We start from the raw sequence: 27,828 nt of genomic DNA, 5'->3' as shown, positions 1-27,828 counted from the left end.
AGTTTCATTGGATGATGGAAGGTCTTACGATTAGGTTTTCAATTATTTTATGCTCATTTCTTTTTCAAGATGATGAGTATGATTCCTTTCAAAATATCTTATTATCATCACCCAATGTTCTTTTCATCATGTTCATTACCACATGCCACGTTCCATCCTTATCCCAAAACAAAATTATTTGTTTTGAGAGAACATTGGGTGATGATAGTAACATAAAATTATTTGTTTTGAGAGAACATTGGGTGATGATAGTAACATATTTTGAAAGGAAGCATGTTATAACCTGAAAAAGAGCATCTTGGATATTTTATTTGTAGCTAATATCAAGATACTTGTTGAAGACATTTTGTTTGTTGCTAACTCTGTTTATACCTCTCAATTCTCTCACATTTTTAGGGAGAACGAAATTGTTCATGCTATTACGCTATTACAGCTTTAACATTCTTTTAGAATTTTTTATTATTCTAAAAAGATGTCTTCCCTACTTGTATTCTCCATCTTAGGAGGAGTTAAGGGAGTAGTTATTAGTTAGCTGTTCTCGGTTTCTTTCGTCTCCCAAAAAAATAAAGAAATTGATATAAAAATGTGTGGAGGAGACAGAGTGTGATATGTATTATGCTATCAAATAGAGAACAACAGAAGTTTTGATATTTATCTTTTTCGTCCCTAATCTTTGAATGGAGTCGTCAATTTTTTTCCTTGTATTTTAAATAGCAAATGAAGGAGGCTGCATGTGTCATGTTGCCTCCTTTAGGCAGCTAGGTCTGGCATAGGCCCACGATGCTCTGTTTAATGGCCTTTCTGGTCTGATATTGCCCCACTTCAGTTTTACCCTCTGATCATCCTGCCTTTTTGCTTCTTTTTTAGGCATATTCCCTTTTTCATTGAATTTTGTAGGTGAAATTTTGTATAACTCACCAGTTACATCATCTTACTATTCTTGGGTTTCCTTCTAGTACTGCCTCCATATCTTTCTTCTGTCATGCCCTTAGGAAATAATTTGACTTACAATTTTCATATATCTGTATTTGTGTAATGTAGAACTGTAGATTCTGTATTTCTTTTTAGTTTGTATTTGAACTGTTTGTGTATTAACATGTTTTTAGTTTTTGAATTTGTTACAATTTGTTGGTTCATATAGCCCATGAATACATTGTAGGTGGGTTTGTAGGTTCACTAGTTTTAAAAGCTTAGGTCAAACAAACTTAATGGCTGGAAAATAACTGTTCTATGAGGCCGCCATAATGCAGTTGTCTTGTAGTTACAGTTGAATGTGGATTAAAAATTTTGCTTGCTGTCTATGAACCATTTGGTATAACTTTGAGGTCCTTCCCTTATAAGTCATTAATATGTATTTAGTTTATGAGTTTGTATCATTTGTAGGTTCATATAGCCCATGAATATATTTGTAGGTGAGTTTTAAAAGCTTAGGTCAAATTACAAAATTGATGGACGACCAAAAAATTGTTCTCTCATACTAATTGTTGGTATGTAGATCCAAAACTTTGCTTCATTTATTGGTATAATTTTGAGGCCCTTTCTCTCTCATATACCTCAAACGAGGTAAAAAAATAAACTAACAAACACATTATAACAGTCTCATCAATAATTGATTTACTAAACAAGTCAAATATCTCAAACCTACGTCATAAGTACATGCAGAAAGCACAAAAGGCTAGTTAGTTTCTCGTATGAAATTGATAATTAAAGATAAACAAAAAAACATAAAAAGTAGAGTCTCCACATAGAGATTTAATTGGTTTGCTGACAAGTATGTTAGCTAAGTCCATGAGTAAATGAAAAGATTAGTTTATAACTAAAGAATAAAATATCAAATTATAGATTTAGACACACTAGTAGAGTTAGAGAGTTGATAAAACAGTAATACTCTTCTGAACCCTAAAGTCAAAATCATAAATACAAATACCTCCATACTTAGTTGTTGGAAATGCTTCTGAAAAGTTCATCATGAGACAGAAAAAGAGAGAGGAAAAAGAGCATCAGTAATTCATTCACAAGCTCCCAAATTTGTGAATTTGTTGTAGTTTCGATAGGCTGTTTCCTTTGCAGATGCTTTTTTTTTTTTTTTGTGTGTGTGTGTGCAGCTTTGCTTTAGCAGAAAAAGGAGACAGAAAACGTGGTACATTGATGGTGAAAAACAAGTAAGTTAGCTAATCTTAGCTCTCAATGTTCCCCATTTTAGGAATTCCAAAAACCTTTTTGAGTTTCTGTATAATGTTGGTAAGTGGGCAAACAGAGTATCCCCATTCCCCCATTCTTTTCTTCTGCTGCCTGTGGCCTCTTTTCATATAGTAATGTTTTTAATTTGATATTAATTTAATGTTTTGCCTTGTAAAGTTATAGCTTTCCCTTTGCCTTCTTTTTACCTATTTTCCCATGTGAGCTTTCATCATTTTCCCCCCGCTTTCTGTTGTGTGTGTTGCACTCAATGATAGCAAAGAGAAAGAGGGCAAATGCTAAGTGTGCATGAGAGAATTTGAGATGAGAAGATATGAGATGAGATGAGGTTTCAGTCAAATCTTATGGGTCTTTTTTCTTTGGGATAATGATTATATTTTACAGATCTTCTTTCTTTTGTTGGGATTTAATCCCTCTTATTATTATTATTTTTATCACTATTCTTTTAATTTATTTAATGCAGATGGAAAGGTTGCTGTTGGGTTTGGACAGAACTGAATCTGGCTTGATTCTCAAAAGAAATTGATTTTCTTTTTCTTTCCTTTGAATGAGATGGAGATATGTTTGCCAATATCATATCATGTTATTTGTTTGTTTAGAATACTACGTGTTCTTTCCTAAATGATTTTGTTTTTAGTTTACTTTTATTCAATTTGCTTTGGCATGGTTTGTACTTTTCTTTTCTAAGCATGTGAAATCTTTTAAAAAAAGAAAAACCCCATTTTTTAAAATTACTTTTCTTAGATCTCTTTTCATAATAAACTATATATATGTCTTTAATTTTAAATGAGCACATAAATAATATTGATAGATTCTATGTTTTGTCTACATATATGAGGTACTTTTTGAAATCAAAGCTAAAGTTTGAAAACTAAAAATGAAAGGTTTTCGAAAACTTATTATTGTTGTTGGACAGACCAATAATTAGGTATAGTCTTCGCTATATCTTTGTCCGTGCAACATTTTTATTTAATGTTAGGACTAGAAAACAATAGTTAATTTACTTTTAATAAAAATCAAAATTTTATATGGCGTGATAGTCTTAGGTAGGAACCATCAAAATAATAAATTGTGAAAAAATAAATATTTACAAATAAATAGTCAAATAAAACATTTATTTTAAAAATATAGCTTTATTTTTTAAAATATTAGTTTTGTTTTCAATTTAAGATATTAAAATTTATTAAGGAAACTTTAATGAAAATCATGAGTTCAAAGAAAAATTGAGAAAAAGAAAAATAAAGCGAAGAAGAAGAAATGACTTTGATCATGAATTAAAAAAAAAAAAAAAGAATAAAAATGAAAAACAAATTGCAGAAAAAGAGATGGAGAAGAAAACCTAGGTCGTCACCGACTCGATACAATCCATCGCCAGTGAGGAAGAAGACAACGTTCGATCGTGCATCTTTGTAATTGAGGTAAAGAAAAAGGAGAAATCGTGGTGAAGAAAAACACTTTGCTCCACGAAATGGCTTTGATTAAATGGAGGGTATTTTTGTAATTAAAAAATTTGAAATGTGAACCTCAATAAGCTTTGTTTTGTTAGAAGTAAGGTAAATAGGTTTACATTTTGTGATGTATAAGTAAAATTTCCACGATTTAACTTATAGAGTCATAGTTAAGAGGTTTAAAACTATAAATAATAAGTCAAATATAAGAAAACACCAACCCCTTTATGCAAAGTTAATTAAGAAAAGAAAAACTTTTTGAAAGTCGAAAGATTAAAAAAATTAAGAAAAAAAGGACCCAAATGAAATAAAATAAGCATAAAATTTCGTGACAAAATAATTTAGGAAAATTCAACTTTAGAGTTTTGACTAAGATTTTTGCATTAAAAAAAATTGGTGGGGAATGGTGAGTGATGGGAGAGAGGATTCCTCCACATAATTCACCACATGGGTCTCTCTCAATAACTCACAACAAATTACAATCCCATTTTGTAATTATTTCCACCTTTGCTTATAGACAGTCCCCAAAATCATACAATAAATATTAGCAACAGTTATTTATTTACTTGTTTTTATCTTCTTTAGTGTAATGGTTGAGTGATGTTATTCATCTTGTCCTCCCATCTATAATAACACATATGTTTTTTTAGTCTTAAGACACATCCGTTAAGCTTTTGAGAGAGGTTAAATAGTTATCCACTGATATTCACACACTCTTAGAAGGAGCTTAAGTTGCCGTGAGAAGGGAGAAGGGAGTCTCACATCTAGACTGAATAATTGTGTTATTTAACTGAATAGAATTACCAAAATTTGGTGGTCTTAACAACTTATGATATGAAAGTAGGAGTCCCTCTCTTCATTTTTCAACAACAATCAATCACAAGAAGCTCAAAGGTCAAACGAGGTTAGAACAAATAGCATAATCAGCCATGAAGGATGGTTTCAAGCCAAACAAGAGAGTGTCAAAATTAGCAAGCATGAGATGCTAAACACATGAACAATAAAACTATAGGATCCATTTGTTGGAAAGAAGAACCAATGATAATTAAACACTTAATGGATATTGAAAGTCACCTCATTCACATTTCACATATCTCTGTTGGAAGCATGACTTCACCGTTCTTATTGTGAACAATTGCACTAATACCCATCCTCATCTATCAATCCAAGTTGAAACCAAAACAAAATGTCCATAAATTTAATTTAAGTTAAAATTATGCAAAATTTTATTTCCAAAAATTGGAGCTAAGTCTAATTACAAGTTTCTGCTAGGTCTTTCAAAAAGTTGCATTTTTCTTACCATTTATGAACTTAAATTTGTTAAAAAAAAACATATTATTGAAAAGTTTTATGGGTTAAGATAAGATACAAATTGGAATAGATGTCTAAAAATTGGAATATTTATAATATCATTCAATTAATAATTTAAATCTATTACAAATTTTGATCAAATAAATAATTTTAATCTTACCAATCTTCTAACCTTTACATAATTAACACTCATTCTAATTTTCTACCATAAAAGTTTTAGAAATTCTTTTTTCAGTAATAAAAGATAAAACTTGTCAAAGTAAACAAAGATATATTTAAAATTTAAAATATCGATGTCTTGATTTTATAAAAATATTAAAATTTATATGTTAGAGATTTTTTTTAATTCTTTATGTTTACGTTCTGTTAATCTAATAATTAAGTGTTCTCACAACTTGAGGTTTTTCTATCTCTTGTGTTTATTCTCGTATCTTTTTTCGTTTGCATTTATGGTTCTATATTTTGTCCGACTATTGTGAAAGTTGTAGATGATAAACATGCTCATTTAGATAATAATAATAAAGAGTTTTTTGAAAAAAGAAAATTAAAACAAACTCTCCAAAATATAAGTCTTTTTCGGAAAAGAAAAAAAAAGAAAAGAAAACATTATTAGTAAAATACACATTAAAAGGAAAGGAAAAAAGAAAAAAAGAAAAGAAAAAGATTAGCCCACGCGCGGACACGAAGATTGCGACGGTTTCTCCACTCTCCAATTTCGTATTATTATAATTTCGCGGTTTGAGAGGTGAATTTTACGCGACTCAACTCGTTGCTCTTCCACTCACTAAAACACACACACTGAAGAACAAGAGAGAGAATTTTATGCTTCTGAATTCAGATTGAGTGAGAGAGAGAGAAATAAGAAAAAAGAAAAAAATGATGAGGTTCTAAGAAAGTGAAGAACCAAAGCCTTTGGATCCGATAATCAACATTCCTTCTTCTTCTTCTTCTTCTTCTTCGTCTTCTTCTTCTTCTTCTTCTTCTTCTTCTTCTTCTTCTTCTTCTTCTTCTTCTTCAGAACTGCGTTTGATTGCCATAGGAAGTTCTGTTGTGGTTTTGGTGCTGGAAGATTCAACTTCACCTTCTGCTTCTGCTTCTGCTTCAGCTTGTTTTCTTATATCTTATTTTTTGTTTTATTATATATATATATTTTGCAATGGGAGCTCGTTGCTCCAGATTTGGACTCTGTTTTTGGCCTTCTCAGATCGAATCCAATCTCAATGACTTGTCCTGTGCCGGTGAGTGTTAATTTGTTTTGATTTCTTGATGGAGTTTGGTTTTTTTTCTTCTTCTTGTGGTTGGAATGTAAGCGTTGTTGTTTGTGTTGTGAATGCAGAGAATGAGGACGCATTGCCTGGTTTCTGCGAGTACAGCTTTGATCAGTTAAGAGCTGCTACTTCGGGATTTTCTTCAGAGAATATTGTTTCTGAGCATGGAGAGAAAGCGCCTAATGTTGTTTATAGAGGAAAACTTGAAGATGATAGAGTGATTGCTGTCAAGCGCTTCAACAAGTCGGCCTGGCCTGATTCTCGTCAATTCCTAGTCCGTGATTTTCCTCTAATTTGAGTTTTGTGATATATTTTGTTATGCATTGCTTCAATGTTGAAGAGATGTGTGAGCATATGCTTATTTAATGTCTAAGCAGGAACGTTTAAGGTAATTATTAGTTATGTTTTGTCATTTTCAGGATGAAGCTAGAGCCGTAGGGCAGCTAAGGAATCAACGGTTGGCAAATTTGATCGGATGTTGCTGTGAGGGCAATGAGAAATTGCTAGTGGCTGAGTTCATGCCTAATGAAACTCTTTCCAGGCACCTTTTTCATTGTAAATTTTCTACCTAAAATTATTGTTTATGATACTGAAATTTCTTTACATGGATTTCACCTTTTCTTTTTAGTTGGTCTCTTATACTTTATAAATCTCGAAGTAGAATATTTAATTTATAGCATCTTTAATGGTGGTTGCAAAAAGCACTCTTTTAGTTAATTTTCTATATTACTTTTTAGAAATTGATTTCCTCCCTCAACCCCCTAAAACTAGGAGATAGAAATGAAAAATTGATTACTTACGTTTTGTATATATGATAATCAATTTGGTTTCGGGGCCCTCATTGTTGAAAATGAGGGGAGTACATTTTAAGCTCTATTAGGACTAGGTTCACGTGTCTTTCTAGCCATTTAATTTTGAGTACTTATAATAAGTTGTTTTTTGTGTAGGGGAAACACAGCCTATGAAGTGGGCAATGAGGCTTCGAGTGGCTTTATATTTAGCTCAAGCTTTGGAGTACTGCAGTAGTAAGGGGCGAGCATTGTACCATGACCTTAATGCTTATAGAGTTCTCTTCGATCAGGTACAAAAATGTTTCCATGATGCTTTTCTAGTTCTATATTTTTCTTTTTTTCTTTTTTTCTTTTTTATGTTCGCATATATTATATGTATGCCTAATATTTAGCTCTGACAGGATGGTAATCCCAGGCTGTCCTGTTTTGGCCTTATGAAGAATAGCAGAGATGGAAAGAGCTATAGTACTAACCTGTCTTTCACCCCACCAGAATATATGAGGACAGGTATTGAACATGGAAACTCGCATCTCTATTCACCGATTGACCAACAAATTTAAGTTAATGGGTCACGGCAAATTTAGTTATATCAGCACTTAAAGCATATGGCTGTTTAAGCGTTGGAGAGTTTTGGGGTAAAATTCAAACGTGATTTCTATGACAATACCTAATGACTATATATTAAAAAGATTTAAAATCAGAAAAAGGGATAAAAAATGATGTGCAACGGCTTTGTCAAAAAAATGCTCCACATCTGTCAATCATGCACTATACTAATTGTAGAATTTACATTTGACAGGGAGAATATCGTCAGAAAGTGTCGTGTACAGCTTTGGCACTCTATTGCTCGATCTTCTCAGTGGCAAACATATTCCCCCAAGCCATGTAAACTGTTTTCTCCTTTTGAAGTTTCTCTACACGTGGAAGTTTGATTTAACTTTATTCTGAAATACAACCAGAGGAATTTACTTCAGAAATTTATGGCACTACAAAAAGTTGTATTTCTAGAAATCTAGCTTCAGTAACTTGGCTCTGGCTTGACTAATTATCAGCATTTTAAAGAACATTGCACTTGGCTTTCCTTGGTTATCATTACAGCTTTTGCATTCTGAGCTTTGGAAACTTCATGTTGACGTTTAACCAAGTTCACTTCTCTCAGGCATTGGATCTGATACGTGGCAAAAATTTCCTGATGCTGATGGACTCATGTTTAGAAGGTCATTTCTCCAATGATGATGGAACTGAACTAGTGAGGTTGGCTTCAAGATGTCTACAATATGAACTTCGTGAGAGACCAAATGTTAAGTCTCTTGTAATTGCTCTCACTGCACTTCAGAAAGAAACTGAGGTACATTACAACCAATCTAATGTCCTGGCATTAACTATCCATAAAGTCGGGCTAGATAGTATAGTCTGTAAAAGATGCTGTGTTTTATGTGGTCGCCAGCTATGGCTGGGCCAGTTATATTCTATAAAGGCCGGTCGGCAATAATGCAGAAAAAAATTAAATAGTCCAAACTTATGCAGTTCTACCTACTGGTCTATGTCAGGTTCCTTCTTACGTTCTTATGGGAATTTCGCATGGGAATGCTTCCTCCAAGCAAATGTCATTATCACCTTTTGGGGAGGCTTGCTCAAGGACGGATCTTACTGCGATTCATGAAATTTTGGAGAAGGCTGGATACAAGGATGATGAGGGAGTGGCAAATGAGGTCTGAAAATTCATCTATAAATTTTATTTTCTAAGATCAGAGATTATGTAGGTTACACTCTATTCTTGTTAGAAATTCTTTGTTCATACTAAGGGACGTGAATTGAGACTGAATCTCTTTCATTCTGTCCATGCCAGTAAAATGCAACTAGCTATTTGTTCATGTCTCCCGTTCAACAAAAATTTTAACTCCCGTCATTTTACATTGTATCGATGAAGATTTCTATGTTATTTTGTTAACCGGGTGCACAATCTGCTTATTAACTAGGTACACTATCTGCTTATTAACTAGATACATTACAGGTCAATCCCACCTAATTTTTACTGCCATAAGTCCAACTGAAAATATCTTTCGAAAGTTGGTCTGCTGCATTGCTCATCAGTAGAGAATTTGCGTTCCTTTGCAGCTTTCTTTCCAAATGTGGACAAGCCAAATACAGGAGACACTCAATTCTAAGAAGCGCGGGGACTCGGCATTTCGAGCTAAAGACTTTGTAACTGCCATCGATTGCTACACACAAGTAAGTGATTGACTTTTAAAAATGAAAATACTTCAATCCAATTTTTTATCCTCCAAATCCTCACATAAATGCCAGTAAAAACTTATATTACGTCCTAAAATTCAATCATGGCATGGTGGCCTCATAAGGACAACCAAATGGCCAGTAAAACGCTGTGTATCAATATATACATTGCTACTGCTCGTTATTCTATATCAAATAGCAACCGAAGAATGCTTTCAAAATGAAAATTGGTTTACAATTGTTTGAAAATTTGATATTTACTGGTCCTTTCAGTCTGCAGTGGAGTAAATTGATTCTAATACCGTAAAATAGAGGAACCGGCATGTTTTGATGCTCTTATTTCGGCATTGGCTTAGTTAATTGAAACAATGTTCTAATGTTTTTGGGGTGTGCAGTTCATAGATGGAGGAACGATGGTATCACCAACAGTATTTGCTAGACGTAGCTTGTGTTACTTGATGAGTGATATGCCTCAGGAAGCTCTAGGAGATGCTATGCAAGCCCAAGTGGTATCACCAGATTGGCCAACTGCTTTGTATCTTCAAGCTGCTGCTCTTTTCATCCTTGGAATGGAAAATGATGCGCAAGAAACTCTGAGAGATGGAACATCCCTGGAATTCAAAAAAGAAAGAACTTGAATCTGTATAGGTACTTCTCTTTTAATTTAACATTATTCTTATATATTTATTTGTCTGCCTTTTAGCCCTTTTCTGTTAAGTTTATGCAACAACGAAAGGGTTTTGATTACTGGACTTGTTGTGAGTTTGTGTTGGTGCAAATTTATATTTTTCCTTGCCCAACAAAGCTATCTGTTGATTCTGTCTGCTTCAGATGCCAAAATCTCTTGTTGTATTCTTTGCTACACGAGTTTAATGATATAATTAGTCCTGAGATTGGCTGAAAAGAAAAACTGATTTTTGCTGCCGTTCCATTTTTATCAAAAAGGAGTAATACTCAAGTGCAATTTTTTTGACATCTTATGATTGAACACTTCGATAAGTTATGCTGTTCGAAGTCCTTTCATATATTTTTTGTGTGAAAATTGGTAACAAGAGCTTTTAAATGGCTGATGTAATCATTTCTTATCAAAAGTTCATACAAAGAAGGTTGGACTGTTAATAGTAGCGTTGATCATTTTGCGTGAAGGAAGTATGAAAAACTCAATTTTGTGTTCTAAAGCTTTCCTTCCTTTTCCAAAAGTTTTGAGTTTTACTGTAGGGTTCAATGTATTAAAACGAGTTTAGCTCAACAAACATATGTGATTTTTTTATCATGAAGTTTTGTGGTTCAAATCTTTCCATAATATACTTAAAAAAATTAAATTAATGTCATTTTTCCATCCCTAATGCATGTCTGCAAGTGTTATAAACAATTGATTATTTGTTGCCAATATAAGCATATCACAATTGTATTATGTTCAATAGTTCACATCTTTGTCCATGTGTTACCGAACACAAGACGAAAGAGAACGATGGCACAAGTCATCTATTTATACTCAATTACAACTTTATGTCCTCTATTTTGGCTCTTTGCTCCTAAGTTGAAATGTTTAACTAACAATGTGACATAGCCCTTTGCTCCTAAGTTGAAATGTTTAACTAACAATGTGATGCAGCATATCATCGCTCAAGTTATTATGTATATAAAAACTTCATAGAAAATTGTACCACCCATGAACCTGTAAATATGTTTCTTCTAAAAACCCAAGATTTGTATCTTCATCAATCTTAGCATTATTCCATCCATTATAAAATTGATGGTTTGAACTTCCATCTATGGTTCAACTAAAAAATATAATTTCTTTTTTAGTTTAACAATATGGATAGTTAGAGATTAAAACCTCTTGCTTCTTAGTCCAATGCAAGTACATGTGAGATAATTTAGAAATATATATTAAACTTTTCAAAAGTTTTGCATAAAGTGGACTTCAGTCCAGTACATGTACATCTCACTTATCCCACTTGTGCAGCAGATAAAACAAAATTGATACATCAAATTCACAATCACTCCACTTTACTCTGTCCAACAAACATCCTTACAATTAGAATCCAATCCTAAATTCGTAAAAGCATACTTCAACTAACATAAGGTTAATACTAACAATTTCATAGCCAAATCTAAATAGTTTAATCATTTGTGTAGCAATTTCGAAAACTACTCTTTCATTTAAATTGTTTTAGACGTGAATAATACTATATTTATAGGCACACTAAATATTAAATTCACTATAAATTATTTCTAATTGATTTGTGAACATATTTTTATATTAACAATCTCTCACTAGTTATAGCTAAGTTTATACAATTTATAATACATGATCCACCAAATATTTTCATTTTAAAAATAAATTGAACTATTATAACATGTCATACCCTATTTCGTTTTGATATTCATTTAATATAATTATGCATTTCATAATTTTAAATTTAAATATAATAAAAACGTGTATGTGATACATATATAAACACATATGTATGTGTATATGTTAAGATCACAAAATCTAGATTGTATGTCAAACTAATATTTACTAAATTCAATAAAATGAAAAGATAAAATAAAATTAGGATTGCCAACAAAAACAATCTTACAAATTACAGTTTGAAAAGCAATTCCAATCAACACAACCATATTAATCAAGCAATAGTCTTTTTATATGAGTACTTTTACATAGCTCCCCCGATAAAAGGAACACCTAAAAACTCTTTGAACCAGAAAGTAAGGTTCGCCAAAAAGAATCAGCAACTGAGATTTCTCTGCAGTCATGAAGTTTGAACTTCGGCTGATGTTTTGCTTTCTCCCGAATGCGGCAAGCTAGCGATATACTTCCAGCAGCGCTTGTGAACTCCGCTGATTTTCTTTGGAGCTTCGACAATCGGCGTGCCTGTAACATTATTCAACCTTAGTCATTGATGAAAGTAGATTGCAAAAAGCAACAACATATAGAAATTTAAGTCGATAGAAACTCAAATTTGAACATTCATTTGAAGCAATGCAGTGAAGGATGACTACAACAATTACCAAGTCAAGAGTTGAGAGTTCAAAAGAGAATTCTAACATTCATGTGAAGCAATTTAATAATGGTTGGCTATATCAATGACCAAGTCCTGAGGCAGTAAATATTTCAAAAGGACCAATCTAAAGGGGGCTAAGTTATTTGGCCTAACTCCAGCTTAAGCTTTCAGAATCTCATGCCTTAGAAGTCCAAACTTGAATACTTGCAAACTATTTACAAGGGTAACTACTGATCGTTTGATGACCACTTGATTTTTGAAAATTAAGCTTACAAATAATACTTTTTCTTTGCTTTGTTACCCACTTTCTATCTATTTTTTCAAAAACTAAGCTAAGATTTGAAAACTAAAAAAAAAGTTTTCACAAGCTTAATTTTGTTTTCAAAATTTGACTAAGAATTCAACGTTTCTTAGAATATAGTAGTACAGAATTGGGGAGGAAAACCTATACTATCAAACAAACCTATATTATCGTAAAGCATAATCCTATAAGGCAACGGTGAAGATCAGTAAATAGTGAATAATATTGTCACACCCTAATCCGCAAGACAACTAAAACACAGGAAGTAGTGCAGATAGGATAGGACTGGACGCGATTTAGCTTTAAACTTTACAATTGGTCTTATCACTAAGCTTATTTTCAACTCCTTTTAACCTATCAAACTAAACAATGGAAGTCAACCTTAGACGCCAAATTTTCAAAACAATTAACCAGATTTTTCTTCTTATACTTAAATTAAAAACAGGTCTCACAAATATTGTATCTAAATCAACTATAAAGCATCAGTTCTTGATGTCATGGTCCCAAATTATAGAAGTTAACATAGACAAAAAGATAATACAAGAGATTCAATTGTTGCAAATTCTACTAACAAATATCAGAGCAAAATTTCAGCAACATGGTGAAATAAAAACTAAAATGAAATTCCAATAACGATTGAGGAACTAATTTCGTGATACAGAATAATGACTAACCATTTTTATGAGCAATGCCCCATGCCTTGCCGTGCGTGCCACTCTGTAAGGAAAAAAAAGCCAAAAGAAAACAATTGTTACACTCCCTGTTTGATTATCAATTATCATAAGCAAGTTGTCAGAGTCCTAAATTCTACAAAACTTAGAAAACAATTAAGAAAAGTAAGTAATCCCACTGATTAAAACCCTCAACCGTTCTATTTACTTGAATGCGAACAAAAAATGGTGACCACTGGCAGAAAGAAACTGAAAACCATTTGATTCAAATTTTCTGCAGATTACAGAGAGAGATACATCTAAAAAAAAGAGACGAGACAAACCTTGTAGAGATTGATTTTGGTGATCTGGTAGGAAATTTCATCCCAGTGAGATTTGGCGACATGGTATCCAACTCCCCAGTTGGGCAAAAACTGAACTACTTCGAAGAGGTTCTTCTTCTTCTTCCTCCGTTTGGTTTGAGACGAAGTAGGGGAGGCATTGGGGTTGGAAGAGGAGGTTGAGGGAGAAGAGGAGCTGAAGGTTCTGACAAAGGAAGAAGATAACCTGGAGAAATCTAGGGCTCGACTGATCGCAGTTCTGTTGGCGACAGCCATTGGCGTCTCTCTCTAGTTTTGGTTGTGGCCTCTCTCTTTGTATCGCTATTTCGCAGCTCTCTCTAGCAGGGTTTAGAGAAATGGAAAGTGTAAAATATATGGACCAGCCCAGCCCAGCCAAGCCCAAAAGCCCAACTCTGTAGTTCTATAATTCTATGTTATCGTTGCGGTTAGCCCATGAGAGGTAAATGTAAGGTAACCATAGCAACAACCCTAAGTTATTAATATTTATATTTAGGTCTTGCTTTGTTAAATTATAATAGTGGATTTCATTTTTATTTCAAAACAAGAATTACATCCCTTTTACACTAGAGTGATGGTGATTCAACAATAGGGGTGATTAAAACTTATATTGACACTTGTGAACTTATAGTTTGTAAAGTAGTATATAAATAAACAAAAACAAATTATATCCTCATTGAGTAAAATTTCTCTCTCAACATCCATGTTTACCAATCACACTTCTCCACTAGAGCTTTCTTACAAGCATACTTCTCACGGGCTCTCTTTGATCCTTCTCAACTTTGAGATTTACAAAGAGTTAGAATACTATCTTTTAGTTAAGTGATAAAATCTCTTACTCAATTGTCCATGGTCCATGCCTAATCATCAATCAATCTCAAATATTAGTTTCTAAGTTTTCCAAATTTTCCAAGATACAAAGTATGGATTCAACTCCTTTGCATTTTCATCCATAATGCATATTTTATAATTTAGTAATTAAGTTGGCAATTTGTTAAATTATAAGTTTAAAAGTTTTTTTTTTTTAAAATATAACAAAATATCATTGATAAATGTCGGTAGTCTCTATTTCGGTTCAAACAATATCCTTGAGTTTAAAAAGTTAAGAAACTACTCTCAAAGTTAGTATATGAACTAAAGTCATTAATATCTCGATGTAAAAATAACTCTAAATTACAAAAATATCTCTATCATTAATACAGTGAAAATTTAATTTGAAGTTTTCTTGAGTTCCAAAAGAATCAATATAAAAACAAATTATAATGGTCTCTCTTAATAATTAAGTTTGCTCAACTCAATCCAATTCAAGTCCAATAAAAGCATATTAGCCAAGTCCAAACTCAACAAGCAGATAGGTCCAAGCCCAATAAGAAAAATGGGCTAAAGCCGAAACCCAAGTCCAATAAGCAAATGAGTCCAAGCCCAAGCCCACCTAAAGTCCATGAAATTTCTCTATAAATATAGACATTTGTCATTCATTGAAAGAAGAATTGAAACTTTAAAGTATTCAATTCTTGCTCTCAAGACATGCAAGTTCATATCAACCTTGAGAGATCAAACTTATGAAAGATTGAAGACTTGGAAGATTAAAATTTCATTAGATTCCAGAAGATCGAAATTTAAATCAACTTGCAAACTACAACATCTTGAAGATCGAATATCAATAAATTATAAGTTTTAACTTGTATTCAAAAGAAAACACCGAATAAGTAAATACTAGAGATTGTATCCGTTATATTCATCAATATACAAAGTTCAATTCCACGAATTACATTTATCCGAAATCTCGTGTGAACAGTCTCATTTGGTAATAATTTGATATTGTAGTTTTTTTTTTTTAAATTAAGTCTATCGACACTACTTTTATGTCCAAATTTCTTCATTTATTATATAATTTTTAGTGAACATGATCTTAGGCTCCCCTAAAACAACCCCCTCTCTAAAGAACTTCAATCATTCTCAAGTGTGTAAGACTCTCTCTCATAGTGTTGGATCTTTACGTTGAGAAAAATCTCATTTGCTTGAATGACTTAAGTTTTTCCTAAGCTTAGAGAATTACTTCTCAATTAATCACAATGCATATAGTAAGAAGAATGGAATATCTTAATACATGTAATGTTCCTTTCTTCAAATGCAAGCTGAAATAGCTATAACAAGATAATACAAACTTTTAAGACAGATTGAATAGTTAGCCTTCATAGGAGTGTCTTTTAAATATGCATAACAAAATCACAATGAACAAATGAAGATGTCCCGAGGAGAAACAAAAAATGCGACATTGATAAATAAAGGATAATCAACATTTTTGTAAGACCATTTATTTTTCAAAACAACAATGCAATAAAATTTTTGATGTTAAAGTCATAAAACAAATATTGTTAATCTCATACAATTTAGCAACTTCAAATAAATTTATCACTATACTAGTGACAGAGAAAATTTTAATTTAGAGTTATTTTTGCAGCGAGATATTAATGGTTTACGGTCATATGCTAATTGTGAGAATAGTTTTTTTTTAAGCTCAACGGTATTTTTGCAACTTTTCAATAATTTCGACATATTTGTAAACAATAATTTAAACATTTTTTATTTAAAACTAACTGTAATTGTAATTTTTTTTTTTTTTTTGAAGTACGTTTTTGAAACTTAAAAAAGCTTAGTAATATTTAGCCTTGAAAGAGGAAAGTTGAGGTGGTTTTTGCATTTCCCCTTTGGCCTTAATCAACTGCTGGTCGAACCCGGTTCTCACCATTTTTCACGTTGACATTATATCATTTCCCTCTTCTATTCTTCACCGAGTTCACCCCAAAGAAGAATTTTGGGTATGGAATTTGAATTCAGTACGCATGCAGCAACGTATCCCGAGCTTCTTTTAATTCCTTTTCATGTAAATTTCATTTGAGTTCAGTTTCAAAGTACGAACATACCGATCAAGAACAACGAAGAAAAAGGATTAAAGAATTCGTCGATGTCTGTTTCTACCTAATTCACTCGACAGCTATGGAGTTCGTTTCTCTCTTTAATTTCAGTATTCGGAGACCTTGTGAAGCTCTGTTTTGGATTTTCGCCTTTCTATTGCTGAAGAATAGTGAAAGCTCCTCCTCGGATTCCAATTATTTGATCGGACTTGGAAGCTATGACATCACTGGACCGGCGGCGGATGTTAATATGATGGGATATGCTAATATGGAACAGATTGCATCTGGAGTTCACTTCAGATTGCGAGCTCGTACATTTATTGTCGCAGAGCCACAGGGAGAAAGGGTTGTATTTGTTAATCTCGATGCTTGCATGGCCTCGCAGCTGGTCACAATCAAGTTGCTTCAGAGATTGAAGGAAAGGTATTTGAATTTTGAAATGCTGCCTTTGAACCTATAATTGAGTTTATGTAAGTTAAAATGCTAGCTAGAAAACTGTTTGCATAATTGGAATACAAATGTTAAGATATATGCCGTTATACTGATGAAATTTGTGTAATAAGGGAAGGAGTTGTTGTTTTGACTTTGGAGCCATCTTCTAATATTGTTCATTTTCAGGTATGGAGACCTTTACACTGAAAAAAATGTAGCTATTAGTGGAATTCATACACATGCCGGACCAGGTGGTTATCTTCAGTACATTATATACATAGTGACGTCTCTTGGATTTGTGCGACAGTCATTTGATGTTCTTGTAAATGGTATTGAGAACAGCATTATACAGGCTCACGAGAATCTGCGTCCAGGATCTATTTTCATAAACAAGGGTAAGGGATAGGATTCTTATTCATTTCACTTTATCAAGTTGATGAGTTACATTTTTTTCTCACTTTCTCTTCCCTGGTGATTTGATTTTATTGCAAAGAGATACATATGTTGTCACGAGGACATAGACAGATTCAGAATGTCGGGTAGAATGCTTTTGTTTGTATTTTCGACATATGGGATTGATATGATGACTGCATGAAGCAATCTATTGCAGACTGGATCCTTTTGCGAGTGGGAATATGAATTGCCTACTTTTTGGTTTATCAACTTGCAGGAAAGCTTTTAGATGCAGGTGTGAACCGCAGCCCTAGTGCATATCTCAATAACCCTGCAGAAGAGCGTGGGAAATACAAATACAATGTTGACAAGGAGATGACACTATTGAAATTTGTGGATCTAGAATGGGGCCCTATTGGAAGCTTTAATTGGTTTGCAACTCACGGAACTTCTATGAGTCGTACAAACTCATTGATTAGTGGGGATAACAAAGGTGCCGCTGCAAGATTCATGGAGGACTGGTTTGAGAAAAAAGGTGGGATCAGCTCAGTTTTTGATATGTCTGTAGATGACAGAATCCCACGAAGAGTTTCAAGCATAATACCTGACCTTTTCATCGATCGTAAGTTTTCTTATAAGCTTTACAATCAAAGCACTGTTTCAAGAATTCAACTTTCTAAACTGATAGGTTAGGGCAGGTAATGTGGATGCATGTTTAGTATGGCTGCAACTTAAGTTCTGTTTTTCCTACAGCTGCTTGTCCCTAAATCTGTATCAAATGGCCCTGAAAAATCTATCTACATATCAATTAAGCTCAAAATAGAAAAAAAAAAAATTCAACTTCTACACCTCAACTCTTCAATAATTTCTTTATGGTCAATGGGGCTAGAACAACGGTACAGGTTTGAACCATGTTTTTGTTCAATTGCTTCTTCTGACTATATTTTGTTAGGTAGACAGTAATATATACAAGTAGTAGATGCAAAACCACTATGATTCTGGATTGATTTTTAACATATGTTGATATGAAAACCCTAGGATTTGAAAGTTAGGAACCCATTTGGTGAACTCCTAATATCAAATTCTAAAACCCCTAAATCAATTTGACAACAACCCAAGGGAAGAGATTAGATTTGTAGTACCTACCCTTTAATCGAAGACCAAGAGATGAGAAGAACTAATTCCTCACTCCAAGTTCGAACACTCCACAAACAAGGTGATCAAACTTACTTCAATGTTCTTGGCATGCAACTCTAAATCAAGAATTGCAAAAAGGTGGTGATGAGGCTCTGTCATCTACCAAAGGTTTTCTATTGATAGAAAAAATCCTAAAACTTCAATTCAACTTAATTTTCATTTTTCATTCCAATTGAAACTCGCAATTCAACCTCCAAACATTTTTTTTTCTTTTTCAAACAAGAACAAAACAAAAACCCTAATTACAAACTAGATTCAATCAAGAAAGCAATTTAACATATACCCAATCTAGAGCTAGGCTTTGATACCAAATGATATGAAAACCCTAGGATATGAAAATTAGGAATCCATTTGGTGAACCCTTAATATCAAATTCTAAAACCCCAAGATCAATTTGACAACCACCTAAGGGAAAAGATTAAATTTGGACTACACTTTGATCGAAAACCAAGAGATAAGGAGAACTAGTTCCTCACTCCAAGTTCGAGCATTCCACAAGCAAGGTGATTAAACTTATCAGAAAGCTTTTGACATATTGAATTTGGAATGGGATTTTCCTCTTTGTTGATGATGACCATCACCAACCTCTGCAATTCTTGATTTAGAGGGTTGCATACTTGAACATTCAGGTAAGTTTGATCATCTTTCTTGTGGAGTGTTCAAATCTCCTGAGTCTTATCTTTTGGTCTTCGATCAAAAGGTAATCCAATTCTACTCCTTCCGTTTGGATTGTTGTCAAATTGATTTGGGGATTTTAGATTTTGCTATTAGGGGTTCACCAATTGATTTCCTAATTTTCAAATTCTAGGGTTCTCATATCATATGTTTTAGTCGGTAATCATTTTTCCTTTGATACTCTATATTTAGGAACCAGTTGGCAATCTCTCACGAATTCTATAATATCAGATACGCAATTGGGTCTACTCTCTTGCCAGAATTTATATTGCTAGTAAAAATCACCTCAACCCACTTCCAATACCTATACCATTATTCCAATATTTTATATCTCAATTATCAATCAGTGAATTAAAGAAACGTTCACTGAAATTATCACCACATTAAATTCTAAACCACTTTAGAACAAAGTCCAAATAATTATTCTACAACTTTATGTAACAGACATTATTTGACTTTTGTCAATTTCTTCATTTCTCTTCTGGTCAAGCTGTTTGCCAAAACTTAAATATTGGTGTGTCTGAGCTTTTTGGTTGAGTACTCAATGATTTACATGATATGATCAGCTTCTCATAATATTTCATGCATTTATCCTGGCTCTCAATGATGTATTGACCTGTAGAAAATCGTTTGAACTGCAGAAGGTGTAAATATATTTAAATAGTTATCAATTCAAATTTCAAACATGCATCTTGATATAGCTCTGGTGACAGAATACTTTGTCAAGCGCATACATGGATCAGATAATTTGTAAAGTAAATAATGTTAATCAAAAAGCCTTATGCTCCTGTTGATAAATTGTGGAAGAAAAAACGTATCATTCTCAACTTTCTGATATTTTTCTGGCACAGATCATGAGTTACTTGAGCTTGCTGCATCTTTCCAGTCTCCTTCTAGTAGCTCAGCAACCAGAATTCTGAGTTCTTCAAGGCGTGTCAGGGGTGCCCTCAGGAATGCTGAAAAACCTCAATTTGTGTCAGCATTTTGTCAATCAAACTGCGGTGATGTTAGCCCGAATGTTCTTGGAGCCTTCTGTATAGATACCGGACTTCCATGTGACTTCAATCACAGTACCTGTAATGGGAAGAATGAACTATGCTATGGCCGAGGACCAGGGTAAGTGTCCTCCCTTTGAAGATCCTTAAAATATTTCAGAGAAGCTAAAAGTAAATTTTGGGGTCAACATGCCAGTTATCCTGATGAATTTGAAAGCACACGGACCATAGGAAAGAGACAATTCAGAAAAGCAGTTGATCTATTTAGTAATGCATCAGAGCAGTTACAAGGAAAGGTTGACTACCGTCACTCATATGTTGACTTCTCTAAGCTTGAGGTCACTATTGAACGTGGAGAAACTAATGAAGTGGTGCAAACATGTCCTGCTGCAATGGGGTACTCTTTTGCTGCTGGAACCACTGATGGACCCGGTGCTTTTGATTTTGAGCAAGGAGATGACAAGGTAATAATTACGTTAATAAGAAATGTTAATTCCATCTCATTGACTCTCGCCATCTCTTTAATTTATCAGGGAAATCCTTTCTGGAAGCACATACGTAATTTTTTAAAGAAACCGAAGAAGGAACAAATTGATTGTCAACACCCAAAGCCCATCTTACTGGATACTGGTGAAATGACAAAACCGTATAATTGGGCTGTAAGTTCCAATTACGTGTGTGTAATAAACTTTTCTTAGTGATGATTAATCGTTTTGCCCTGTTATATTACATCTATCTAATTTTCAAGTACTGCAACTTCCATGGTACGTCTACATACCAATTCTATGACATGTTCATGTAGTATGGAATTGATTTCCATTATTTCTACAGCCTTCAATACTTCCCATCCAAATCCTCCGAGTAGGGCAGCTAATCATTCTTGGAGTACCTGGAGGTAGTAGCTTTCTTTTTTGCTCTACTTTCTCTTCTAGCTTTTATACATTTTGCAGATACATTGAGAAGTTCACCTTCATTTTGCACCCCCATTTTAAAGCTGTCTTAAAATCATATATGAGAAACCCTACATGTTACTTTCAAATCTTTTTATTTGCACATGCAAAAAAGGCTTGTTCAAGTTAGATTTTTCCATTTAAACAAAATCGTAATCAATTCTGTGTGCAATCCTCAAGCGTGGCTGGAGTAAGTAGGTCGTACTATGCCATATTATTATGTCCGAAGTGCATTGTATTGTTGCAATTACAAAGAAATTGACGAATTGTTTAGAACATTGGAAAACGGTGGTTTTTGTAATGGCACGGTGGTAAAGCGAACTATGATCCAGTTTAAGAGTAATTCTGTTTGGTAATAGGAAACAGTTAGCAAGTTGATGTTTATTTTATATTCAAGTTTGCATTTTTTCAGTTCCATGTCTGCCATTGTTCGCCCCAAAAGTCCATGTTATTTTTCTAAAATATTTATATGTTACAGAGTCAGAGAATTCCAAAAAACATATAATTTCATCATCACGTTGTTGTATTCACTCTAAACATCTTTTGGAATTCTTTGGCTACCAGAATTTTCAACAATGGCTGGGAGGCGACTTCGTGATGCTGTGAAAACCGTGCTAACTGATGGAGATAAAAGTGAATTCAGTGGTGATATTCATATTGTTATTGCAGGATTGACAAATTCTTATTCACAGTATGTAACCACTTTTGAAGAGTACCAAGTGCAGAGATATGAGGTTAGTTCCATGTAGAGTTGCATGTGGAATTGAGTTCTAGGCGATCTAGGAGATCTTTAAATAATGGAGAAATATTTAGTCAGTAAAAAGAAAAACTAATGACATGTTTGAGATTGATTTTGAACATACATTTAATCATTCAAAATCAAACGACAAGAAAGTTTAGAAGTGTGAAATAAAATATGAAATTGTTTTTGAATGATTAAAAGTATGTTTGGCTTGGTTTCAAATATGACAAAAATAGTTTTAATGATTACATAATCACTTCAATTTGTTTAGTAGTGATTGTGGAAGGATTCAACTCACTTTTATCATGTAAATAACTCCCAAACATGTTTTACCTCCTCAAAATCAATTTTAATGGTATAAAAATCACGTTGAAAAGTGTAAACCAAATACTATATTGATTTTTAATTATTAAAGGCATGTTTGAAGTGATTTTGAATTATTAAAGGCTTGTTTGAAGTGATTTTGAATTATTAAAGGCTTGTTTGAAGTGATTTTGAACATAAAAAAGTGATTTTCAAAATCATTCACAAAACACAAAAAGCAGTGTCCAGACAGAATGGTCTTCAGTGATGCTACAGCAAGAACTTTGTATTTACTAACTTACCTATGGTATAAAACTATCGGTATTCAGGGCGCTTCTACTTTATACGGTCCTCATACTCTAAGTGCCTACATTCAAGAGTTTAAGAAACTTGCCCGCGCTCTCGTTGATGGCCAAGCAGTTGCTGTGGGGCCACAACCACCAGATTTACTGGACAAGCAGATAAGCTTTTTACCATCTGTCGTGATGGATACAACTCCACATTCAGTAAATTTTGGGGATGTAAAATCTGATGTTCCCAAGAATTCCACCTTCAAGAGAAGCGATATGGTAACAGTTACCTTCTGGTCGGCCTGTCCTCGGAATGATCTTATGACTGAAGGTACATATGCACTGGTGGAAATTCTCCATGACAAAAAGCTGTGGGTTCCAGCCTATGACGACGACGATTTCTGCCTGCGATTTAAGTGGTCGAGACCGTTCAAGCTTAGCAGCCATAGCCATGCAACCATAGAATGGAGAATCCCTAAAAGTGCAACACCAGGAGTGTACAGAATAACACACTTTGGGGCAGCAAAAAGGCTTTTTGGATCGATAAGCCATTTCACAGGTTCATCTAGTGCTTTTCGTGTAATGTAATGAAGGGAATGTATGCACCACTTAGTAAATAAATTGGTGGTGTTACTAAGATTCGCCTTCAAATCCAAGTTGCTTTACAAGTTTACATCCAGGATTATCTTAGAGGAATTAGGAATACACAACATGGGGAATCCACAATTCTGTATACTTTGTTTTCCAAATCTTGGACAAACTCACACTAAGATTTCAACCGTTACCTTCTTGTGGATCAGCCAAAATTCAATATATCATAAATTGGTTTTCTATGAGGTAGGTGAAGGACAGAGGAGCATTCCCACAACACATACTTGTAAATAACCATATTTTCCACTTACTTTTTTCAGTAGAACTATTGTAGGATGTAAAAATTTGGACCTCTCATCTTAATGGTGCAATACACAAACTAATAACAACATATAAGAATTCTATGTGAAATTTTGTACATTATAAGTTTTCTTTTCTTTTTCTTTTAGCATTATAAGAGTAGGAAGATTTGAATTACAAACATCTTAATTATTAACAAATTTTTGATACATCATTGTCTTTATTAAGAATTGAAACTTAGTTTAATGTCATATCCAAATGTTCTTGGCAATAAATTGAAAATTGAAGACTCCATTTTTTTAATCATGTAGTCATTTGTGAAGGAAAATTTGTATGGATGGCCTATTTTAAAAGACTCAAATGAAAGTTTCAAAAAATGGTCTTTTGTTTACATGAATTGTGGTGCAAATATCATTTTATCCCTAGACCATGCACGTGGATCTAGCTCTCAGACAAATTTCTCATTCCTATCATTCTCTTCTTCCTCTTGTTTCTTATCAAACACAATTGCAATTTTTTCTTTAAGTTTTTTCGTTTGTCAAATTCTTCTCGCTTCTTCCTCATTTGGAAAGAAACACAAAAAGCAAAATGAAATAACCAAAGAAAGAGAAATGAGAAAGAACTCAGATAATAGTAGTTTCTAAAGCTCTTCCTCTCTGAAAGTCGAATGCTAAATATATGCTCATTCAATAAGAAGAAAGGATAAGATATAAGTCTACGACTTTTTTCTCCCGAGAAGGATATACTTTCTTTACTTCTTGAAGTTTCGAGTCTAGGCTTTCTTCCTTCAGTTTTTTCTTAGAAGGATAGACATTTCTTCCTTAACTTTCGAGTTTCACTAGGCTTTCTCTTTCTTCCTTTTCATACTACTGATACATAGCTTCTAACCTTGCTTCGGATTCGGATCATGAAAGAGAGAGAGATTCCTCAGACTCTTCTTAGGCTATCTCTTTTTGACTTTTGATCCTTAGGCTTTCTTGTTACGAGACTTGTTTATGCTACTAGATTTCCTTGGACTTCTTATAATTCCACTTGAACTTTTTGAGAGTTTATGCCGTCGATCTTCTTCGAATTGTTCGAAGGATAGGCTTTCCTTCCTTAAGTTTCTCTTTTTGGGAGTCTTATCTTACTTAGGCTTTGTTTTGACTACAAAGAAGGAAGCTATAAGTAATGAAACTACGAATTTTATAGATAGTCTTCGATCCTTAAAAGAAGATGAGTCTTCCTTCACAATTATGATGTATGTGAATAGGAATTCATTTTCTTTTTGATACCTAAGCAAGAAGATAATATACTCTTTAGGCAGGGACCTTTAAAATATCTTTCTATGGAAAGAAGATTAAGTCAAAGTCTCTGTTTGCTAATTCTTTGTTGGCTATTTTACAGATCTTCAAGGATCCTTTCATAGATTATCTAAGACTTCAAGGAAAATCTCTTCTAAAAAGATATGCCACTTCATATACAAAGGAAGAAATCTTACCTTATGGCAATCTCATTTTTATATGTGGTCACAAAAGGATCTGTAGAAAGCATGGGAATATCAAGTCTCCACGTTTCAGGCTCAAATAGGTAACTTTGCAAACAGCTGAAATAAGTAAGTCATTTTTCAAGCATTTTTAAAACCAAGTCAAATTTCATTTAGACCCTCTAAAAAGGAGTCATCCATACAATTCTTTTAATTTGTGAATGCAATAAGCTACACCAGTGGGAAGCACTCCAGCAACTAGAAGCAATAGTGACACCCCCACAGGTAGTTAGAGAAACTCGCAACTAAGAGCAATAGTGACGACCCCATAGGTAGTTAGAGAAACTCGCAACTAAGAGCAATAGCGACGACCCCCACAGGTAGTTAGAGGAACAAGAGTACAAAGAAACATTTGGATCCAAGCTATCTTAAGATTATAATAAATATTAGTAAATACTATAAAAAATTCTCAATGAACACCAATTCGAAACCATCATTTGTTACAATTTTTATTATTTACAATGTTCACTACTTTTTTATTAAACTATAATAATCTATATCTCAAATATATATTATTATAACCCATAATAACTTAAAATTATAATAACCAAACTTCTATCCCATATGCTCACTAGGGAAGAAACAGCCCTCAAGTGAAGGACTCACAAAGGTAGTTTTTTTTGTATGAAAAGTGTTCTCAAGTCACAGAGAGAGAGCAATCACCTTAAAATATTACTAAAGAAGACTACTGTTATATCAATTGACACATATTAACATTAATTCATCCCTTCGCCGCTAATCTCATATTGATACAGTTTTACCCTATTGAGTCAAAGTTACAGACTACAGTCCCAAGGATGCAACTTTTGGAGTTGAATCAAAACAAACCAATGTGAGTCACTGGCAATCAATGTAAAATAGTCCAAAAATTCTGTCTTTCCATAAATCATGAATATTTAAGAGCTGTTTTATACCACAAAACTCTTCATCGTCTGTGGTAATCATATTACAGCCCAAATATTCAATTTCAGTTCCTCAAATATCCTATTAAATCAAACGGTGATAAGATAAGCGAGGGAAAGAATCAAAATTTTAAGCTTAGAAACAGAGTACATATTGGACTATAAAAACTCCTAAATTACAACTCACAACTGCTATACTACAGAATAAAAAAAAAAGAAAAAAAGAAAAAATAAAGTTAGGAAATATCCTAACGGATTTACTAAATATATTTAGGCTTGAGGCTTTGTGTCATCCTCATCTTCTTCTATTTTGGGAGCCAAGTAAAACCTTACATATCCCATCTCTGCGATTTTGTACTCGACAACAACAGGTAGGTCAGAAGACAAGCTGATGGTGACCGTGTTTGAAAGGGGTGTCGCCTTAGTGAAGGAATTCATATACCGTAAAGCAAACGTCAAAGAAACCGGCTCATTCATCTCTATTACTGTTGCTTCTTCAGGCTGCATTACCCAGAATTAGGAAACCAAAAATCAATATTCAGGATTCAAAAACAGATTTAAGTAAAGCAAATTATAACCCTGTAATGTTAACAAGGATGCAGACCTTGTCTACAGTGGTATTCTGCCTGCAAACAATATTGGCAGATCCAATATCACCTCTTGTTGAGAATTTTACACCCTCCTTTGTCACAGAAATTACAACTGCAAGAACCAGTGAACATAATTAAACACTTGTAATACAATAATTTATCATGTATAATAATCATCAAAACATCACAAGATAACAAAATTTATACCGGTATCACCAATGCTGCTGAGATCTTTGCAAATTCTAGCAAACTCAACAGAAGGCATCCTAACAATAGCATGGTACTCTGCATCTGGAATTCCAAGATGCTCACTGTCGATGTCCATCAATTTCATCTCGAAATCAGAAATCTTATCTTGAGCTGAATCATCATAAGACAGGCAAAGGGTAAGATGGAAAGCAGCAGTTACTCACTTCAGTTAATACTTTGGCATTTAGAGGAAACGCAGTCACTAGATCTAGAGAAAGCATATATAATCGGAATTGAAAGAAGGACGGAGACGATTTGCAGCTTATCGAAATTTAAGCTGATCAACAAAAGGTTAGACAAAGGACAAAGATAATGAACTCGATAAAGTAGAGACGGAGATGTCATAATTCCCGATTTCCGTGTAGCTTTTCACAGACAAAGTTCAACAATTTCTTATGTATTTAACAGCCACTTAAGACCGACCATATGATCACGCTATATGTACGAGTAAAAAAAACCTTGACATGCAAATATGATAGCTTTAAATTAACAGATCAAAAAGCTTAATGTAGAAGAGAAATAGACTGATAAACCAAGAACTAGATAACAACAAGATCGAGCAACAATAGTCTAAAATGATTCAATTAACTGAAAATAAAGAGGCAAGAACAAGATCTTACTAGGGCTTTCAAACATGAAAGTGACAGTATCACTGCCGTCATCGGCCTTGATTGTAATGATATCATCGTTACCAGCACACTTGAGCATTTTCGACATGTTATTCAAGTTCATTCCCATGGAAATGTTTCTGTCGCAGCGATAATGTTCGAAGCCCTCCGCTCGAAGGAGAAGAGCAACCAGTGCGACATGGCTCGAATCCATGGCTTGGAGCGAGAATCCAGTGGCCGAACAGTCGAAGTTGGCATCGTTAACCAAATCCTTGATCGATTCCAAGACCTTCTTGAGGAGAGAACCCTGAACAAGACGAAGTTCCAACATTGTCGAGAGAAATTGGAGAGGTGGGGCTGGGGCTGGGGCTGGGGCTGGGGCTGGGGCTGGGGCTGGGGCTGGCTAGGGTTTTGAGAAAGAGCGCGAGAAGAAGAAGTGGGAAAAGAAATTCGAGTTTAGGGTTTTATAGTGAAATCATTTGGGAAAACAATTTGAAATAGGGAGAGTTCGCTTTGGCGGGTCGGGTAATTTTGCCATTCCCGCCACGCTTTTTGAACGAGGCGGGATTGTCCGCCGTATTTCAACGCCCACGTC

The 27,828-nt window shown here is 33.8% G+C and overlaps 4 protein-coding genes across 5 annotated transcripts; 2 read left to right on the top strand and 2 right to left on the bottom strand.

Moving 5' to 3' along the window:
- Positions 1 to 5,715: 5,715 nt before the first annotated feature.
- On the top strand, positions 5,716 to 10,162 carry LOC101207743 (serine/threonine-protein kinase BSK5). Its single transcript, XM_011658837.2, has 10 exons — positions 5,716 to 6,196; positions 6,295 to 6,500; positions 6,646 to 6,781; positions 7,174 to 7,307; positions 7,419 to 7,524; positions 7,817 to 7,902; positions 8,177 to 8,365; positions 8,568 to 8,729; positions 9,136 to 9,249; positions 9,648 to 10,162. Exons 1-10 carry the CDS (start codon positions 6,115 to 6,117, stop codon positions 9,888 to 9,890), a joined length of 1,458 nt encoding a protein of 485 aa, XP_011657139.1. The 5' UTR covers positions 5,716 to 6,114; the 3' UTR covers positions 9,891 to 10,162.
- Positions 10,163 to 11,789: 1,627 nt separating this feature from the next.
- On the bottom strand, positions 11,790 to 13,916 carry LOC101207989. The gene is made up of 3 exons (XM_004143089.3): positions 13,559 to 13,916; positions 13,239 to 13,281; positions 11,790 to 12,133 (listed from the first exon to the last, which is right to left on the bottom strand). The coding sequence occupies exons 1-3, from the start codon at positions 13,829 to 13,831 to the stop codon at positions 12,012 to 12,014; spliced, it is 438 nt and encodes a 145-aa protein (XP_004143137.1). The 5' UTR covers positions 13,832 to 13,916; the 3' UTR covers positions 11,790 to 12,011.
- A 2,357-nt stretch (positions 13,917 to 16,273) lies between these two features.
- Positions 16,274 to 23,450, top strand: LOC101208232 (neutral ceramidase 1). 2 transcript variants are annotated; one of them, XM_004143090.3, is made up of 9 exons: positions 16,276 to 16,914; positions 17,110 to 17,318; positions 17,594 to 17,938; positions 20,040 to 20,304; positions 20,380 to 20,647; positions 20,717 to 20,842; positions 21,015 to 21,078; positions 21,698 to 21,867; positions 22,508 to 23,450. In XM_004143090.3, the coding sequence occupies exons 1-9, from the start codon at positions 16,574 to 16,576 to the stop codon at positions 23,054 to 23,056; spliced, it is 2,337 nt and encodes a 778-aa protein (XP_004143138.1). In that variant the 5' UTR covers positions 16,276 to 16,573; the 3' UTR covers positions 23,057 to 23,450. The 2 variants fall into 2 exon arrangements, with proteins under 2 accessions (XP_011657138.1, XP_004143138.1); XM_011658836.2 differs by having other exon boundaries at positions 16,274 to 16,914; positions 20,380 to 20,842.
- A 2,246-nt stretch (positions 23,451 to 25,696) lies between these two features.
- On the bottom strand, positions 25,697 to 27,653 carry LOC101208473 (proliferating cell nuclear antigen). The gene is made up of 5 exons (XM_031888313.1): positions 27,637 to 27,653; positions 27,246 to 27,606; positions 26,584 to 26,736; positions 26,391 to 26,488; positions 25,697 to 26,287 (listed from the first exon to the last, which is right to left on the bottom strand). Exons 2-5 carry the CDS (start codon positions 27,562 to 27,564, stop codon positions 26,057 to 26,059), a joined length of 801 nt encoding a protein of 266 aa, XP_031744173.1. The 5' UTR covers positions 27,565 to 27,606; positions 27,637 to 27,653; the 3' UTR covers positions 25,697 to 26,056.
- Between the last annotated feature and the right edge of the window lie 175 nt (positions 27,654 to 27,828).

Source organism: Cucumis sativus, chromosome 6 (genome assembly GCF_000004075.3).
Source record: "Cucumis sativus cultivar 9930 chromosome 6, Cucumber_9930_V3, whole genome shotgun sequence".
NCBI classification, from domain to species: Eukaryota; Viridiplantae; Streptophyta; class Magnoliopsida; order Cucurbitales; family Cucurbitaceae; genus Cucumis; species Cucumis sativus.
This window is presented reverse-complemented; position numbering and strand designations above follow the sequence as displayed.